The 20,275-nt window shown below is 42.2% G+C and overlaps 1 protein-coding gene across 1 annotated transcript in view; it reads right to left on the bottom strand.

Annotated features, from left to right (window-relative positions):
• PRKN (parkin RBR E3 ubiquitin protein ligase) overlaps nucleotides 1-20,275 on the bottom strand; it is a 1,084,792-nt gene that overhangs the window by 591,487 nt on the left and 473,030 nt on the right. The window contains exon 5 of the mRNA XM_047101957.1: nucleotides 7,575-7,690. Coding sequence (XP_046957913.1) covers nucleotides 7,575-7,690 — 116 coding nt within the window. The remainder of the gene's footprint in view (nucleotides 1-7,574; nucleotides 7,691-20,275) is intronic.

Genomic DNA, 20,275 nt, shown 5'->3' with positions numbered 1-20,275 from the left:
CAGAGCCCGGAGCCTGCTTCGGATTCTGTGTCTCCCTCTCTCTCTGGCCCTCTCCCACGTGTGCTCTCTCTCTTGTTCTCTCTCTCTCTCAAAAAATAAGTAAACACTAAAAAAATCATTAAAATGTCCTAGCCTCAATTTCTTCAACTATAAGACAGTCAAATAATTTGAAATTAATGTAGGGAAAGAATTACAGGAAATTAAGCACTACCTATGAATTTCAAAGAGGCAATGCAATGTCCTATATGGGAGACTTCACCCACAGGATGAATTCTCCTTTCTGGGAGGGTCTATAACAGCTCTCTCTCAAGATTGGATCCGACTGACATGTGTCACACTCTTTCAGGAAAGAATCACTCACAGTATAAGCAGAGTGAACTAACTCCCATGGGGTCTGGGGGCACAGTGTGAAGTAGACTGCTTCCAGCTAGAAGACGTATCTTTGAAGTTCCCTGTTTCATCTTAAAAAGGTGTAAGATATTCCATTCTACTCTATTACATATTCCTGTTTATTAAGATACAAGTGTGGTATTCTGATTTACCTTTCTCTGTAATGTTGTATAAAACAGATACTCCGCGATATGTCCCTACTTATACGAAAACTATCTTTTGTTCCTGGCTTGTTACATTACCTAGGAGTATACAAACTATTTCTCTAATAAGAGAAATATATAGATTTGTATGCACAAAGAAGGTCTCTAGTGCTATCACTCTCACACAGACACACACACACACACACACACACACACACACACACACACCCAACATTTTTCCATTGTTAGAACTAAAGCCATGTACTGAAAAAGGCCATGTTAAAGATTTCAGTTAAATTATGTGTCACTGTATCTGGAGTCTCTGAAGATGCTCTTTGGAGCCGATGACTGTATAAAACCATCAGCTCCCGTCTAATGCCAAAAATGACTAGAAAGGGTTAGGTTGATAAAATATGACCATTGAGCACTATCTCAAGTCTAGACAGAAAAATGACTTGTATATTAATTCTAAATCACAAAATAAATGCCAAATATAACTAAGATTAAAATGTGAATCAAGAGGAGAAGCCTAAGATATAACAAATGTATTCAAAGGGAAAGTTAAACTAAGATCCTATTTTTTTAAATCTTTCTGTTAAATGAATGAATGAATGCACACCAAAATACTGACAAATGATAGTTAAATCACTATCTCCCTGGATACCAAGAGCAAGTATAAATGGGCTTTGAGATAAATCTCTACCAATCTCCAAAAGCAAGTAAATTTTTTAAGTCTGCAATCCCAGGGCAGCACTATTTCGACAGGCTGAACGAATTTTAAGACAAATCTGAAAGCAAGAAAATTATAAAAAAAAATTTATATCATACAACAATGACATCAGAAACATAAGTCTTTACTGGAAGAGTTAAGGATAATTACAGGGTAGGACCAGTTTTTAGATTTAATGTCCTACTAGGAGCTGAATTTTAAAACATGTTTCTGGCGAGTTAAATCTTGGCTGTGTAAAACCTGGTTATTTTTTAGTTTGTACTGAGCTTTGTAAACTTAAGAACGGCAGAAAGAGGAAAAAAGTGCAGTTCACTAGGCAACCTTAGAAGCAGAAAAGTGGGGATGATTTCTCTCTTTCTGCTCAATCATACCATGCTAATAATTTTTCTATTTTATAAGTTTCAAACTTTACATTTTGAATTTTAAGAATAATACTACTGCAAAGTAAAATTCAGCAAGCAGAAATACTCTTTTCCCCAGGGTGGGCACCCAACGTCAGGGTGAGTTCCAAGAACCACATCCTGGTCAGAAATACACTACAAGTCTCACTCTGGTTCTGCCCTGTCATCTTCATATGACAGAGTATCATTATTCCCGAGCTGAACTGAGGTATCCAGGAACGTTCTGAACCTCTCTGATGTCATTTCTATTGGAAATAGATAATATAGTCACTCTACCTTCAAGTGCTGTACTTTCTGTTCTCAGCTCAAGTTTTTGCTTTTTATTCAGTCCACTACTTTTTGTTCACATGTAAGACTATCAACTGATAACCTTGAGTGGATACCGATCAACTCACTACTGTAAGGATGTAGAGAGGACCACAAGGCTGGATGGCAGATGGGAACCTACTGGCGCACATAAAATCTCAGGGTGTTCTGGCTCTCAAATAGTCCACTTTCTTTTCTTTAAGGGAGAGGAAAATATTTTACATGCAATGTAAACTCAAAGTGATGGGGTTTGGGGGTGATTGTCAGGGGGTCTGCAGCTGATGGTCAAGAAAGAGTTCTTGAAGATGTCTTTGGTGCAAAAAGGTGATTTTATTAAAGCACAGGGACAGGGCCCGTGAGCAGGAAGAGCTGCACTAGGGTCCTGACGGGTAACTCATTACATACCCTCATGTTGGGAGGGAGTCAGGGATCGAGTAAGTCTCTAAGGTATTTTGGAAGCAAAGTTTCCAGGACCTTGAGGGGCTAGCTGCTGTTAGGAAAATATTATTTATCACTGTTTAGTAAAACCTCAGTCATGAGACCCTTCAGATGTATACTGGGGGGCCATAAGCTTGGAGTATGATTGCTAGCATATGCCTTGGAGGAGTTGACATAAAGGAAGTTTCCAAAGGAATTTTTATATGTTAAAGTAGACTTACAGGATCTTGGGAGTCAGGATAATGTTAAGCTAAGATTCCCTTTTGCCCCAGCCAAGTGTCATCTTTAGGGCAGCTGAGCTCCTAGAGGGAGGTCACTCTGCCTGTTTCAAGGACTTGTCTACGGGCTGTAGGCAGTAAAGGAAATTTAATGTTTCATTTGCCTTAGCTTCCCACATCACCATGGCAAGCAGTTAAACCTCTTCCCTTTGCTCTCGGGTAGCCAGGAGTGTCCGAGGAATATCACACAGATCCCACCTGGTGGCAGAGAGGTGCTGTTAGCCTGTCCTCTGCCCTCAGCTTGCCCCCCACTCCCTTATCAAAAGGACACAAACTGTGTACCTGAATGAAATTTTCAGCCTAACATCTGGAAAGGAAGAACACCGCTATCTTATATATATTTTGTACATATTATAACCACATATGTGGGCTCTGGAAGGGAGTGTCACTGAAAACCTCATCTTTTATTTCTGCATCTGTCAGCAAGCAGGACCACAAATGAGTGTTTTCTCAAATGGTACGATCGATTTATAAGCTGTGAAAAAGCACTGCTCCTACCTTTTGCAAGCTTTTAAAACCAGTCAGAGCCCTATAGATTACCTATTCCAATTCTTGGATTTTGTAAGCAACCTGAAGGCCCAAGAGATTATGTTATTTTTCTAAGGTCAAAAAGTTAGCTTAGTGGCACTGGAGACCCTTGAATATAAGTTATTATACACCTGTTGAGAAGTATTGTTAAGAAGGTAGACGAAAGTGATGTCAATCTCTTTTTACACAAAAGTACATGTTTGTACAGCACAACAATAAATAAAATTTTTACCTTGCTACTAATTTTCTACAAACTCTTTCAAAGGACAGAAACAGAATGAATACTTCCTAACACATGCCATGAGCCAGAATTACTTTAAAGCTACAACCAGACAAAGACAGTATAAGAAAACCACAGACCATCTCTCTCCTGAGCAAAGATGCAAATATCCCCAGCAAAATATTCATGAATCAAATACAAAAAAGCATAAAAAATATATGCCATAGTCAAGTGGGACTGAACTCAGGTATGCAAACTGATTCAACATTCAAAAATAAATTCACGTAATCCAACACAAACTAAAACAGGTTAAACAACAGACTAAAAGAGATAAACCATATAATATCGGTAGATACAGAAAAAGTATTTGACAAAGTCCAACTCCCATTCATGATAAACACTGTCTGAAAACTAGGAATGGAAGGTAACTACCTTGTGAAGGTAAATGGATAGGGAAGGAAGACATGAAACCATGTGTGTTCACAGATGACATAATAATCTATGTAGAAAACCTGAAAGAACCCACAAAATAATTCCTGAAATAATAAGCAGTTATAGCAAGGTTGCAGGATACCAGCCTGATATGCAAAAGTCAATCACTTTCCCATATACCAGCAACAAATAAGTGGAATTTGAAATTAACCCTCTGGTTTTAATCTATTATGTAGTTAATTATGCCTAATTTGACTAATGATGTATGATTAAGGCACACGCAAAAATAAATAAAAGAAATGTAAAATATAAATAGATACCCCAAATTTTTATTTTCAATTCTGTAATTAAATAACTTATTTCCAGGAAGATGTGATATTTCAAAACCAAAACCAAGGAAATATATTTAAATGTAAATTCACAGGTCAGGAAATGTCATATTAATAAAGGACACACTGATATTATGTATTGAGTGAGAAAGTAATTGCAGAGGCCAGTTTTTTTTTTTAGATTTTTTTTCAAAAAATTTCATATTGAGAAAGTTTTGCATTTTTGTCTCACAATAGAAAATGCAAAAAAAAATGCAAACAAGCAAGGGAGAAATGCTCGAACTTGCTAATAACAATTTTTAAAAAATATTGGGGCTTCTGGGTGAATCAATCAGTTGAGCATCTGACTCTTGACTATGGCCCAGGGTTATGGGACCCAGCCCCACACCAGACTCCGTGCCCATGGGTGCGCGCGCACACGTGTACTCTCTCTCGCCCTCTGCCCCTCCCCCACTCACATGTGTGTGTGCATGCGCTCTTTCTCAAAGAATTTTTTTTACTTAAAATTTTTTAAATTAAAAAAAATATTAATGACAAAATTAATGTTCTTTAGCAAATGGGCAAAAACTAAAAGTATGAACATTTAATAGTGTTGAAGATGCAGCAGGAAGCCGTCTCGAAGACAGGCAACCATAGTCTACAAGGGAAATAAACTTGGCAATATGCATCAGGCACCTTAAACATGCCCATGAACATTGACCTTTTGTTACCACTTCTACGACACTATTTTTAGATTCAAAACATGCAGTCAATGATTTCTGGAAAAGGATATAAATTTAAATGTTAGTCTAATATAGATTTTGAAAAATTTTTTTTAGAGACAGAGAGGGACAGAACGTGAGAGGGGAAGGAGAGAGAGACACACACAGAATCTGAAGCAGGCTCCAGGCTCTGAGCTGTCAATGCAGAGCCCAGTGAGGGGCTCGAACCAATGAGCTGTGAGATCATGCATGACCTGAGCTGAAGTCGGACGCTTAAGCAACTGAGCCACCCAGGCACCACTTAACCTCATATTTTTAATTAGAAATAATTCAGATCACCAGCAATAGAGAAATGGTGAAATATCAGCTACCTATTTAAAAAAAAAAAAAACAACCAAACTTGTTTTCATGGGATATTTCATAGCAGGGAAAATTTATCATGATGCAATGTAAATGGAAAAAAGCCAGATACAAAACTATATATACAATGATTACATATAGCGCGTATGCACACACACACCGTGTATGTATGTGTGAATATATATATATATATGTATATATATATATATATACATATATATATATATATGCAAATATTTAGGCTTAAGTATTTAAGATACTGGAAAGAATTAAACCCAAATCTTGCTAACCATGAGGGTAAACAACTAACATTTTTAGTTTTTTTTGTGTTTGTTTTTGTGAGTGAATCACTTCTAAATTAAAAAAGAAAGCATTAGCAGGAAAAAAAACCGTAACAATCAGCAAAGTACAACATAAGGTACTCTTGTGTCCTCATGTAGGCTTTTATGACATCCCTATGCATGGAGCTTTCAGTATAAGAGGAGGGGGCCTCTTTATTTTACATACAGGGCATCCCCCTGCTGCCTTATACAAGAAGGGACCTCACCTAGTCAAGTGGTTGGTTATATACACACACGCACTTCAGTCTAACTGAAAACAGTAGCTTCTATTTATAAGATTACCCAAAAATAATACTAGGAAAGATTTTATTGCCACAGACGGTATTATTTTTCCGCAGTTCTGTCCCTGCGCATCTGGGAAGTGGCTTTCTTCCCTGAATGGATGTTAGGAGCTGCTAATACAAAGCCGACAGCTCAGCGGCAGGCAAGCACAGAGAGCTAGGCCCACAGTTAAGGGAACACGATCAACACCACACACCCAAATGCCATCTTTAACAACTTTAATGGAAGGTTTTTAAATACTGGCTGGTGGCCGCATTCTGACTTAGAGAGAAACCATTTCTCCTTTGAAAAACGGAGACGTGATGTTAATTAATTGCCTGGTGCTTTCAGAGCAGTTGAGGACTCCCAGCCCCTTCCCTGAAAGACCGGAAGAATCAGCTGTTCTTGCATGTTGAAAACGTTAGCCATGTGCAATCATTCACCTTACCGAGGGATGTTGAAAAGCTGCATTTTAGGCAATATTGTGGAATTCTCTCTCACAGCAGAAACTAAAAATGCAGCAGCAAAAAAAAAAAAAAGTCTCATTTTTCTCCCTTTTCTGGAAACAAGTGTGTCCAACTGAGGCTGTTAAGGATTTTAGGATTCTATTAGTCAACCTGTTTTGTTTACATTTATTAAAGGACAGAAGTATTATATTAGAAGTATTAATAACCACTAATCACAAAATCCCAGAGTTTAAGGTAACTCTAAAAGGCCACCTAACACAGTCCCCAAGGCCAAAGAGGCAACCCTGAAATGCCGAGGGTATATATCTGTCTTTGCTTAAAAGTCTGCAATAAGCAGGATTCTTTGACTTTATTCATGGATGTATTTTGGCATTTCCCAGAAAGTTCTTCTTGATATCAGGGCTAAGACCCCGCTCTTGCAATTTGAGCTTCTAGACGACCGCAGAGAATATGTACTAAAGCTAATTTCTTTTACTCTGTTCATTTGAATAACATAAAGTAAGAGATTCTACTCTCAGACGTCAACTCTGTAGATTAAATAGGCGCAGAGTTTTCCACTCGGTCCTTGCCTCCCAAGCTATAATTCAAATCTAGTCATTATCCCTGTTTTCCCAACGAGGCATCTCCACACGTTCTTTCTTCCATTGTATTCACTGAGATTTCCCCAACTAGCTACATGCTTTTATTTGGGGCGTATGGATACATGCGAAGCCCCGACACACTTACAGGCAAGTTACGTGGAAGAACAGAAGTGTATGAAAGAGACCTTTTTAAGATAAAATGTTGGGGCACCTGGCTGGCTCAGTCAGAAGAGCACGCGACTCCTGATCTCGGGGTTGTGAGCTCGAGTCCCACATTGGCTGTAGAGATTGCTTCAAACAAAATGTTATGGATGGTGTATTCCAGGAATAAATGGCGCTCATAAATTGTCATGGCATTCCTAACACTAGCTTCATGTTTTACTTCCGTTTAGAACTCACCGATATCAACCCATGTGTTTATTTTTTAAGATTACACTACTTTTAGACATAAGTCATCTCTTTTCTATCTTGGGATCCTATTCGACCACTGACCACACGAATGATTTGGCACTTTGAACAGTCTGAGAGTGAAATATACCCACGTTGGGCAAACGGCGTCGAAGCAAAGCAGACACTCCTCAAGAAGGAGAAACCACTGAGGAGGCTTATGTGAGAAGCCACCACGGGAAAGCAGCATGTGGAGGGTGACAGCGTCTTCAGATCCTTACCTGATGTCGGTACATGTTATGCAGGTGATGCCTCGACTGTTTGTTGTGATCAGGTTCAAAGCCACTGATGTTTCCTTGTCAGCGGTTGGGTGTGCTCCACATTTAAAGAAAAATTCCTGGAAGGATGAGAACTATGTCAGAAATCACAGACATGGAACTCAGCTGGCCATTTCCCCCTCTCTGGAAGCATTTTCACATTAAACAAACTTTTTGGGCAAGAGAGGAAATCTATTATGAGGTATGAGTTAGAAATAAATCCACATCGAATCTTTGGAAGGAAACTAAATGCCCTTGTGCCACTACTCAACAATCCCCTTTTTAGGAGGGTCGAAGTGTCTGTGTTTGACTTCCTTTCCCCTGTTAGCCGTGGAGCTGGGGAAATGCTCGGTGACTCTGGTTTAGCAACGCCCTTCCATGATAAGTGAGTCTAATAGAAGAACCCAGTGTGAATGCAGGAGGAAGCCTGAAATGGTATCTCACAAATGAGGAAAGGGAGACGCCGAGCCAAGCAATGATTTGCCCAAAGTCAAACAATCAGAGGTGAAAGCAGGAAGTAACCAGGTTTCCTAAGGGGAAACCCAGTGAGTTTTCTACAGCACCACAACGCAGTTGGTCAGTCAGCAGCAAAGATGTGGTCCAGAGTAAGGAATCTAGGGAACAATACTCTACATAAGAATGTGCATACGCGCAGACTTACTGATTAGCAGAGTGTGACCCTCCCCAGACGCTCCTGAACCTTTCTCTGCCGCCGAACAGGGTCCCAGAATTCCCTGGGAGACTCCAGCCCCATGCTCCACACTAAGCAGAGGGAATGTTCCACACCTGCACCTCTCTTCTTAATTGGCTTCTCCAGCCTTGTCTTGCACACACTCCCTTAATTTAGCTCTTCACGTAGGTCACATTCTTTTGCTTATATTCTCCCTTCTCAACCCAAATCTTCTTTTTCTTTTTCTTCATTTCTTCCTCTTGTTATGTCTCTATTTGTTCACACGCCCCTTTACCCTTCATACGCTGGGGTGTTGAGCACAGTAACCACTCTGCCTCTTGCCTAACAGTCTTTGCACTCCCATGATAATCACGTCCATGAAGTTCAGTTTTCTGCTACGGCCAAAATTCAATACAGGTGCATCTCTGGACAACAGAAGGACACTTGTCCACCTCATATTCCCCGCTTCCCCCAACTCTGTTTGAGTATAACTACTTGGAATATGGGAAGTATCTTCCTTTAAACACTAGACTTTGCCTTTTGTTAAAGCTCCACATACTAAGTGCTTTTGGCTTCGTGGGACTTTGGGGGTGTTTGTTGTACTTCTCACTCTGCGTTGTAGCCTAAGAGCACCCACAGACACCACGCAGATGAATATATGTGGCTGTGTTCTAACACAACTTTATTTACGAAAACACTTAGAAAATGGGATTTTGTCCACAGGCCGCTGATGGTCCGCCCCTATTGTGGAATACCTTACTCATATTTGCATCTTAACCGTGTCCAGTATAGAACAGGCATCAGATAGATTTTCCTAAATAAAAAAAAATCGACAGGTTTATTAACAAAATCCTATCATCATCATCCCTTTACACATTTGGCAGCACCGCCCTTAATTTGTTCTTTCCCTACTTGTAACCCAACTGGCTCCTTCTCCTCTGACCTGAGATACAGTGAGCAACACCTGTGGCTTCCAACGCTGGTGTGCACCGGAGACACCTGCTGGGCTAGAAATTGCTGGACCCAACGCCAGGTTTCTCTAATTCGGGAGTTCTGAGGCAGGGCCAATGATATGCACTTCTCACATGCTGGCAGGTTATGCTTTTACTGTCGCCCTGGGAGCCGCACACTTGAGAAACACCGAGTTATACTGACATCAGTGGCAAAGGGAGTAAACTCTGTTTCTTCTCTCAGAAGACGACAGCTGAAACATACCTCACTTACCACATCGGGAAGTGATGCCATGTCTCTGGTAATATGTGTTACTCTCCAAAAATCTGAAGGGTGCCACTGTACAGAGAAGTGTCCCAAAGCCAGCTGTCTGCAGCCCAGGCTCTTCTGAATTGCAAGGGTCTTACCAGCCCCAGACGGTGTAACTGCTAGTCAACCAGAACCTATGCTATCTGGGGCGAGTGGCCTATTAGTCCTCCTCCCTGCAGTCTTCAGGCCCACAGATGACGGTGTGACAACAGTCTTGCTATAATAGATGGCGTGTCCAGTGCTTCTGATGAGCGCCTGTTTAGGTATGTCCTTGGCATCGTGTCTGTGAGCCCATGTCTTTCCTTGGAGCAGCATGGACATCATACTGATTGGTCCCTTTTATTTTTTTAACATGGAATGCTACCCTTTTCACACAACCTTTTGAAATTTTACAAATCCTTCAGAGGTCAGTTCAAGGATATTAAGAAAAAGCTTTAAAGCAATTCCTGACTGCCTAAACAAAAAGTGTGGAGGGCATGACTGGCCCTTATGAAATACACTGAGTTAGCTGCAAGTACTTTTTGTGGACATGAAAAAAAAAATCCCGCTCATAACACAAAATAATTCCTCCAAAACAGCTGAGTTGGCTGGACTATTGAGAAGGTATTTCATATACAGATAAATAGATAGTATTTGTATTTTTTTTCTTAGCTTGCAAAAAACCACTGGTAGATGTTCAGCTAACAAATCACAAACTGTTCTAATACCAGATAGAAGTCAGCCAGATAAAAGCCAAAATCCTTTTTATTGAGGGGAATGGATGTTTGTAGATAACAGTATAAAAAGTTATAGGTATTTGGAAAATTCCAGTGTTTCACATGGGGTGATAAAACGGAAATACGAATTATCAACTCTGTGTATTAAATATATATGTCACATTGGTGAATTTCAGCACTCTCTCCACCAATTTTCAACGTTTATTTATTTTTGGGACAGAGAGAGACAGAGCATGAACGGGGGAGGGGCAGAGAGAGAGGGAGACACAGAATTGGAAACAGGCTCCAGGCTCTGAGCCATCAGCCCAGAGCCCGACGCGGGGCTCGAACTCACGGACCGCGAGATCGTGACCTGGCTGAAGTCGGACGCCCAACCGACTGCGCCACCCAGGCGCCCCTATCTCCACCAATTTTTATGAAAGGGGGCTCTTCTGTAGTACTAGAGTAATTGGCAAGAATGGTGGAGGGTCTGAGACTTCACCCTGCTTGCAAGTTAACAGGTTAATATGCTACAGTCTCATGGATGCTGGCAGAAGACACAAGACTCCTGGGTCAGAGACAAAGGACTGTGATACTCAGAGCCCTGGCAGAATGAAATATGGACGTCACGACCATGCCATTCCCCCTGCTCCCCAACAACTATGGGATGAAGCAGATGAACTAAGCTACATGCTACACCTGTGGTGGGTCTGCACCACAGCTGAGGACTCTGAACCCTGGGAACCCAGATCTTCAATAAGCAGCTGTAGGCAAACCTTCCTTTTGTCCTCAAGGGGGATACTGTCTTTATGATACTGGATAATAAGCAGATCTGCTCTATGATCCCCTTAAAACGATCATCCCGAACAAAAGGGTAGAGTAGGCACCTTCCTTACAACACGCAGAAACGCAGGAGAATCCTAGAGAACTCTCTCCCAATATTAGTGACACCTCTTCTGGCAGACTAATCACTAGCATGATCCGGTGGTTTCCTGTCCTATGTAATCAGTGAGCTAGGATGTTGGTAGTCTTTTGATATTTTCAGTCTGCATGCAAAACACACAACTAGTAAAGCAAAGAAACAGAAGAAGCTTGCGAAAATTTCTACCTTGGGCACCTCAGCTTGCTTATAGAGGGTTGTCAATTCAATACAGCTGCATGATTCTTTTGGCGTAGCTGTGAATTTTGCCTTTCTGTGTTTTATTTCTCTCGATTGCTCAGGTTTAAAAAAAATCATGGGAGCCAAAGCCAGAAAAGTCATCTAGCTAGACTCCACATAGCACATTCAGAAAGCTGACTCCACTGTGGTGAGATGCAGTCATCAGGGGGATGACACCATCTCCATCCCAACATGGGGCCCAGGAAACACTGCAAGCTGGAGTGAGTGACAGCAGTTATGCTCCAGGGCCGTCTGCTTGACGTGGCCTTACTCTAGTTTCAGTAGGTGCTGGGTTTGACCAGCAAAATGAATTCCGTGTCACTAGGGAAACAGACCCCTGTGGGTGCAGCAGGGAAACATCCTCCTTCGTGAGGGAGGACATTCGTCAATCCTAGTGAAGGCAATATGGCTCCCTTAAGTGTGGGTGAAGAAAGATTCCCTAAGGGGCCCACCCCATATTTTACAAATACCAGCTCAAGATAAATCAGCTACAAAAATAAACAAAGCAAACCAAACCAAAACAAGCAAACAAAACAACCAAGTCCTGAAAAATTAAATGAGTTCTTCCACCTAATCAGGAACTACAGTTCCCATGGGATGGCTCATTTCTCTTGGATCCACAGAATTCTCAATTCTGGGAAGCCATAATTAATTAGCAAGAAGCTAAAATGTATGACAGTAATTGGCCAGGTTTTTTTTTTCTGTGTTTTCAATGATAGTGTAAACTATTAAAAAAAAAAAAACTGAACCCAGAACAAGACCTTGAAAATGAGCTTGGTTATAATATTATAACCATGTTAAATGCTATGCATTTTCCACCTTATTAGTACTAAACAGAAAATCTAAACTCCAGCACAGTTATATTCTTTACATTCCCAGAAATGTATTTGCGTTTTTACCATTTCTGTGGACAAGGCTATGATTCTTTCCTTCTGCTCTCACTGAGTTCTTGTATTTTATCATAACTCATCTATCTTTCACTTCAGGCTATGGAGGCCTGACCCTCTAACCAAATCAGACCCATAAAAACCAAGAGTGTACATCAAGGGAAGACCTGTAAACATTTCAGTTCAGCTGCTGGTGGCATTCCCAAAAGCCACCCTCCTCTTAACTCCACTCTGCCACCTGACTCCTGACTCATTACCAGTGTCTCTCACAAAGAGGGACATGGTAAGAAGTATGGAAACAAATAAGGCAGTGAAATCTGAAAGTAGATTTTTACCAAGAACCCACTTGTGTAAGAACTTACAGGATCAGAATCGAAATTAGTCAACTCCAAACATTAATTAAAGTGTTCCAAATTTCTATAAAAAGAGCTAACAACTACCTGGAAAGCCTCGCATGTCCCAACCACAAGCTAGTTCTACAAAGCTGAAAAAATAGCAATGAGACCCACATCTTCCTCTTCATTTATGAATCTTCTAACGGTTTTTATTGAACCTCCTAGAGTTAATGAGTTTTATAGATACTGCTTAACCATAATGTTTTCCAGATAGAATATTTGTCTTGACTTTACAAAGAGTTAAATTCAATGTTAGTCTCTAAATCTTTCTTAATTAATATGCTCCAAAGAAAGCACACCTTTTTCTCTGTTTTTAAAGTTTATTTTTATTTATTTTGAGAGAGAGATAGAGAGCAAGCAGGCGAGAGCCCAAGCGGGCTCTGCTCTACCAGCACAGAGCCCGATGCGGGGCTCGAACTCACAAATCGTGAGATCATGACCTGAGCCGAAGTCAAGAGCTTAACCCACCGAGCCACCTAGGCACCCCACACCTTTCTCTTGATAAAATAAAAGGGACACACAATTTTCACTGGAAGGTTGTGGTATGTGGTTTGTACTGTACAAGTAACTAGCCATCTGCATGGGTCAGAGTCAAGTTAGGGAAACAGGACCCACGCCAGGCAGTTCAGCTGAGGGAATTTAATGCTAAGGTGTAGTCACAAAGGTGGTGGAAGCCACATAGGGCAGGAAGCCACCCTGAGATCAGCAGCTTTTGGGCTCCAGTCACCGGAGGGGGAAGAGTTGGCTGGGAGGTCTGCTGGGAGCTGGGAGGGTGAACGAGAGGCGGCCACTATCAGAAAAATGCTTCTGGAAGAGAAAGCAAGGAACATCCTGGCTTCTTCTCTCTGACCTCCCAGCTCCCTCCAGGCCTCTCCTGGGCAGAGCCAGCCTGAAGCAAGGGAATCTGGGAGCTGGCACTGGCCATGATCAGCTCGATATACCACACAGGGAAGGGCAGGGCAGGGGGTTCTAGAAACAAGCATCAGGTGACTGGTGCACCTTCGAAAGGCAGAGCCAGTCTGTCAAGTCCCAGTTCTTTGCCTTTCACTGTCTGTTGGTGGTGGCACTTTCTAATCAGCCTCCACAAAAGAAACAAAGATACATTCAGCTATGGCTCTGTAAAGTGTATTAAACACACACAAATATTTATACCATTTGTGGACCGAGTTCAAACTCAAACCTGTGAAAAGATGAACCACCCAAATTTTCAAGTAAGAGAGACCGAGGACATAAGGCTACTGTTACGATTTATGAGAAAACTGGTAATGAGCATCTTACATCCCTCTCTGTCGAAGGGTCCTCATGCTTCCCAAGTTACCAGAGACGACCTGTCACTTAGAATCAATCTAAGTGTCTCCCATGGAACTAAAACTTCTATCAATAGCCAGCAACGAACAGACATCCTCACTGCAGGCTCTAACAGTTCCTCGTTTGGTTGGATGCAGATTCTTTTGTAAGAAACGACTGATGCTTTTAGGTCTTAATATCCATTTACTATCCATTATTCATATTAATATTATACCTTTAGTTTTCTCTAAGCTAAAATGTGACAAATAGCATATAATTCCCATATTCTGCACCTGCTCCATAAGGAAAGCCTGTAACTGAGCGATGCCAAAGCCTGTTCACCTGGTGACTTAGAGCATCCGAGCCTTCGTGCTGATGTGTTAGACTCACTTGCAGTCCGTATACAAACTAACTGTACAACTTGTCTGATCACATAATACTTGTACACTTTGCTAATTTACCAACGGTAGGTATAAAGTTAGGTTACACCCAGTTAAACAAATAGAATCTCAAAAGCTACTGAGTCTGTTATCATGTGCAAATTTGTTTTCTCTTAATAAGGTGCCAACAAAGCCTCTAGATGATGTGCAAACTTTATCAGGACAAAGAAAATCAATATACTCCCATAAAAAGGAAAACCACACTGGATCTTTGCTGAGGACGGTTGCTGCCAGGTCCACACCATGACCACTGCCAAAGCCTTAAGGAAGGCTGCATGCTTCCTCCACGGCCCTGCATCGATTAACAACAAATGCACACATTATATGCACATGGTACATGTACATCCACATGGTATATGCACATAGCTTGGTACACGCATATGCCAAGCTAGCCCATGCTAAGCAGCAGAAAGAAAGCCTTCGACGTTAAGCCAGCAAGCACATGGCTCTCCACTTTCACCTTTGGTCAGGTCCATAGTATTTCCGCTGTCCTACCACTACAGCTATTGTTAAATTTCAAAAGTATTTTAAAATTTGTATCTTATTACCAAAGTTAAAAGTATAAACTGGGTCCATTCCCTAGGCCAATGTATAAGAAATAATAAAAATAAAAATGAAATTCTAAAATCCAAAAGGCTCTGGAAACACAAAGCCTTTTGTCCTCATTTGTCCTCGAAATGTTGCCACAAGTAAAATTTAATGGCGAGACTGGACGTGAACTGGCTTGGCATGATCTCTGGCCCGTATTTGTCCAACTCAGTGTGACTGTCCCCACTTTGTACTGCAACGTCGTTGTTTTTCTTTTTAAATGAGAAGGTGTAGGCATGCAGTCCTGGAGCTATTTCAGAGTTAAAATGTATGAATTGCATAATCTTTCTAAAATCAAAAAGTTTCTGAATTTAAAACACTTCAGACTTCAGGGTAGTAGATAAGCGATTACTATTCTACACCTAAACTTTTTAAAATTCTTACTAATCCAACAGGATGATCCTCGAAGTGCCAGATACAGTCCTCTATGTGAATCACTGCAATGGTAGTTTTGATTCAGTCCGAAAGAACAGTTCAAGCCTACTTCAAATATGTACATAAATAGACCCTTGCATACTTCTCACCTTTCCCTGTGACGCCAGATCTAAACAATTACAGATGTTAGGGCTACATGCCTTCAAGACATGCCTTCTTCTTCCATGCCTGGATCGGAAGTTCTTCCACTGTCCAGAAGTTTATTCTATTGTAACATGCCCAGTCACCATGCATTATTTATTATTTTAAGACTAAAAGTGGGTTGTAAAAGAAAGCACATCAAAGGAATCCTGAAAAGAGTAAACTACGAGGTTCAAAGTCATTGTGGATGCTTAGAGAATGCGTAAGTTTGGGGGCGCCTGGGTGGCTCAGTGGGTTAAGCACCGGACTTCGGCTCAAGTCACGATCTCGGGGTTCGTGGGTTCGAGCCCTGTGTCAGGCTCTGTGCTGACAGCTCAGAGCCTGGAGCCTGCTTCGGATTCCGTGTCTACCTCCCTCTCTCTTTCTGCCCTTCTCCCGCTCGCCCTCTGTCTCTCAAAAATAAATAAACATTAAACAAATGCATGAGCTTGTATAGATGGCTTTGTTCAGACAAGAAAATAAAACAGTCTCAGAACAACAAAGAATGGAACTCATCAATACAGAGAACAGATTGGCAGTTACCAGAGGTGGGGGAGGGATGGGATGGGGTGGGGGCGTGGGTGAAATGGGTGAAGGTGATTAAATAGAACAAATTTCCATTTATAAAATAAACAAAGCAACAGAAGATGATCCTCATTCCCAGTAGGTAATCGCTCAGTCATGCTCAGATCATTGTACCTCCCTTTCTCTTCACTAGTCCAGGGTGCACAGATGGCCAGCTCAGTCAGAACACACAAATTCCCCTACTGTGAACACAGAGAGAGAACCTGTCTGAGAATCAAGCCAATGTTCAGAAGAGAACAGAAACAAGAGACAGAAAGGCAGAGTTCCAGCAACAGCATTTGTGACCGGATCCAGCTATGCCTGTTTCCCTGGTTACTTAAGTTACCATATCTGCCCTAAGTAACAGCCAAGCTCCCAGGGATTATTTTCCCCCAATGTTTACTCATAGAAAGAAAGAAAGAAAGAAAGAAAAGAAAAGAAAAGGAAAGAAAGAAAGAAAGAAAGAAAGAAAGAAAGAAAGAAAGAAAAGAAAAAGAAAAGAAAAGAAAAGAAAAGAAAAGAAAAGAAAAGAAAAGAAAAGAAAAGAAGTTGTGATATTTTCTCCCTGCCCAATCCTGACCAGGGGCTGGAGATACAGAGGTAAACAAAATCCCTGAGGGAATCCAGAAGCCTGGAGGAGAAAGACACTTTAACAAACATTTGCACACACATACACACACACACACACAAAGTGGTAAATGCCGTAGACATGCCTGAGCACTGAGCTGCGGGGGCAAGAGAGGGATGGTGACCAGTTTAGGGGAGAATGAGAAGGTTTTGCTTTTGAGGAGATACCTGAACTGGGTTTTACAAGGTCAGGGTTTGCCAGGTGAAGGCAGGGAAGTGAGTGCAGGAACAGCGGTGAGCACAGGGAGGCCAGACTCACAGGGGTGGAGGGAGCTTGGGCAGGTGAGTAATGGGAAATCTGTGATTCTTCCTGCACATAAACATTGATCCGAGCCCCCCATACTGCTGCTTATGCTTTGAAAGCCTGGAAATGTTCTTGTTAGTAGACTCTGTCAGTCTCCCCACCAAAAAGGACTAAGCTGTGACACAAAGAATATGCACTATGACTAGTTCTCTGTCACCAATTTTCAAAGATTCCCCCCTTCAAAACAGGTTTTTGATTTTTTTTTAAAACTTAGCAGGACATAGAAACCTCCGAGATAAACTTCCACATTATCTTTCAGACTGGAACACAGAATTCTTTTTTTTCTTTATTATCTTGAGAAGGCTTTCACTCCAAGGGTTGTGCCCTAGATAAGGTATCACTGGAGGATTTTGACAGCAAATGCCTTGACCACGGCTGTTAATGTTTCTCATCTTGTGCAAAATCATCTTGCTCTTAGCATCCATTAAAGGTCCTTGACTCCAACCTTCCTGGAACATAGGAACAGCTGCCTTAGTTGTATTTATTCCATAGGGTATGGGCTCCCTGAATGCGAATTGAGAGGCCCCTATGGCCAGAGGACATATTCACAACATTTAACTTATTCCCAGGAATTCCTGGCTGGCTCGGGAGAATCTGGTTAATGATTTGCACAGAACCACAGTCATTCTTTCTCCAGATCTGACGTTCCTGGATATAACTAACAACAGTTAGTTGTTCCAGTGTGGTCCTCATGTTCCTTGGATTTCCATCACCTTTGCATTAATGTCTGGCAATGTAACTTCCCTCCAATGTAACAGTAGTTACTTATGTGATATCATCGGCTCAGTATCCAAGTTGAATACATCTTCTTAAATTTTGCAGCCTAGCCAGACTATAAAAGACAATATTCATTATTCTAGCTGTTCTTTAATTCCTTTGGAAGCTAAAGGTTTCATAAGCTCTCATAATGTGTCAGCTTGAGAGAACATAAAGGCATCACAGCCTTTGCTAGTTTCATTATTTAGGCAAAGCCTTCCAGCTTCTGCTCTCAGATGAACAAAATAAGATGTTACAACATTTTTCTGTTAACAGAGCTTTTCTTCTTATAGCCTTCCCACCACCACCACCACTGATTACATTAGTTGGGACCTCTAGGAGAGGGCACAGAAACAAATATTCGTTAGCTGGAAATAATTTGCAAGAAATGGAGGGGCAGGGTCATAATTTTGAAAATTTACAATGACTCAACACCCCTAGATGAGTTGTGTTCCCAGTATTTTCCAGGCAATCTCTAGAAATTGGCGGTTGTTTTACATTTATTTCTAGATGTGAAAAAAAAATCATTCTAATTTTGATTATTCTCATCAACAATGGTAAATAATGTGAAAGAATTGTTTAATGCTGTCATTTTCCTCATTGCATACCTTCCAGCTCAAGCACACTTCCCTGAGCAAAGCCTTTGGAGCCTTTTCGACATCATATGCCCCACCATTTTCCCCTCCCCCGGCCCTACACAGTCTTGCCATAAAGACCCTTTTCCTGCCCTGAAAGCTATGCTCTCCCTATTACCTTTGATCCTTTAAACACAATTTCTCCCTATATGGACTGTCTTTCTCCCACCTTTGCCAGTCACTTTACCCTTGGAATCCCCAAGGGTCCTTCATGCCTCAGTTTACATGTCATCCGCCCATAGAGCTTTCCTGATTCCTCAGGACTGGGTGAGAGGTGTTTCCATGTTACCCCCTCGCTCCTATCCTGTTCCGTGCTTAGAGTCTGCCAAGCCCTTGTTCTATGGTATTGACATCACCTTCCTGTCTAGAAGACTCCTTAAAGCGCAAACAACCTGAAGGCATCTCCTCCCCCACCTGGCCCAGGGCTGAATGCACAGCAGGTGTCAAATCAGTTGAAAGACTTGAAGAGTAAGAAAGGAAAGTGGGGGGATTTTCAGGGAAGGTGGCAGAGTAGGAGAATCCTAAGCTCAACCTGTCCCACAGATGGAAGTAGATAATACCCACATCGACGTAAGCAACAAACCAACAAGCAAACCTGAAGACTGGCAAAAAGACTCTCCACAGATAAATGTGGAGTAGAAGTGACATTGAAGAGGGTAGGAAGGGTGGGGATTTGGTAGGGAGCCAAGTGGACTTTGAGGACCATCTGCAAGAGGAAAGGACATAGCAGGCATGGAGACTGGGGAGGAGCAGGCCTCCACCCCGGGCACCCCAGGCACCTGGGACCTGCACGGGGAAGACAAATCTCCATAACATTTGGTTTGGAAAACCAGAGGGCCCTGATATTCAGTGGGGTTTAATCCCCGGGACTTTAAAAACCAGTGGGCTCCTCTCTGAGAGAGCTGGGAGGGTGGAGTCACTTCCCTTAAAGAGACAGCACAAAAACAGCCCTGCAGAGATACAGCACAGAAGTAGCAGTTTGAAAGACACCTGGGGTACAGGGCATGGAGATTTGCCTGCTAATCCCAGAGCATGTGCTGGAGGTGCAGGGATCTTTGGGAGACTTCTCCAAGAGCAAAGGAGCACCATTTCCTTCTCCCACTGACCAGCTGGATACACGAACACCTGTGGGAACCGGTGTGGTGCCAACATTCTCCACCTAGCTTGCTAATAGCAGGCCCCATCCCCATGTGCTTCTGTGGATCTACCCCCTCCTACCCAGCCTGCCTCGGCAGTTTTCCCAGGCATCGACAGGTCTCCTCCTGTAGCGACCATGTGGACCTTCCTGGCATCACATGCCCTGCCCTTCATGTTCTCCTGTGGACCCACCCCTTCCACCGAAAACAGTTCCACAAGCCTGGCAGCGTGCCACCAGCCCCAAGAGGGGCCAGCCCCCTCCAAAGAGACTTCTGCTCCAGGGGGAGAAGAAGTTATCGTTTAAACCACTTGTAGCCCCAGAGGTGGGCTGGCAGCGGACATCGGGTCTGACTGCAGGTCTGCTGACCAGTGAAAGCTTCTCAGGAGACGACGCAAGGAGAGCACCCTGTAGTTCGGTGCAACTGCATCTCTGGCAAATGCTGGGCCTGACTCAACTCAAGCCCAGATCAGCTCGAGACTGGCCAACTAACAACAGAGGGACCAAACCTTTCCCACAAGAGGCAAAGAGAGCCACTGCAGACAGCTGGACTGAAGGAGAATATGGCTCAGTCACCACAGTGGGGCACACACAACAAAGATAAGAAACACCCCTGATTTGCCAGTTCAGGTAAGCAGGGGACATTACACTGTAGGGCACCATAGGACCTCTACTTCATAAGGCCACTTCTTTCTTTCTTTCTTTCTT

Source organism: Lynx rufus, unplaced genomic scaffold (assembly GCF_022079265.1).
Source record: "Lynx rufus isolate CCGP_SWC_20201006 ecotype Redwood Valley unplaced genomic scaffold, mLynRuf1.p SCAF_6, whole genome shotgun sequence".
NCBI classification, from domain to species: Eukaryota; Metazoa; Chordata; class Mammalia; order Carnivora; family Felidae; genus Lynx; species Lynx rufus.
The sequence above is the reverse complement of the archived record's forward strand: the minus strand, read 5'-3'. Positions and strand labels throughout refer to the sequence as shown.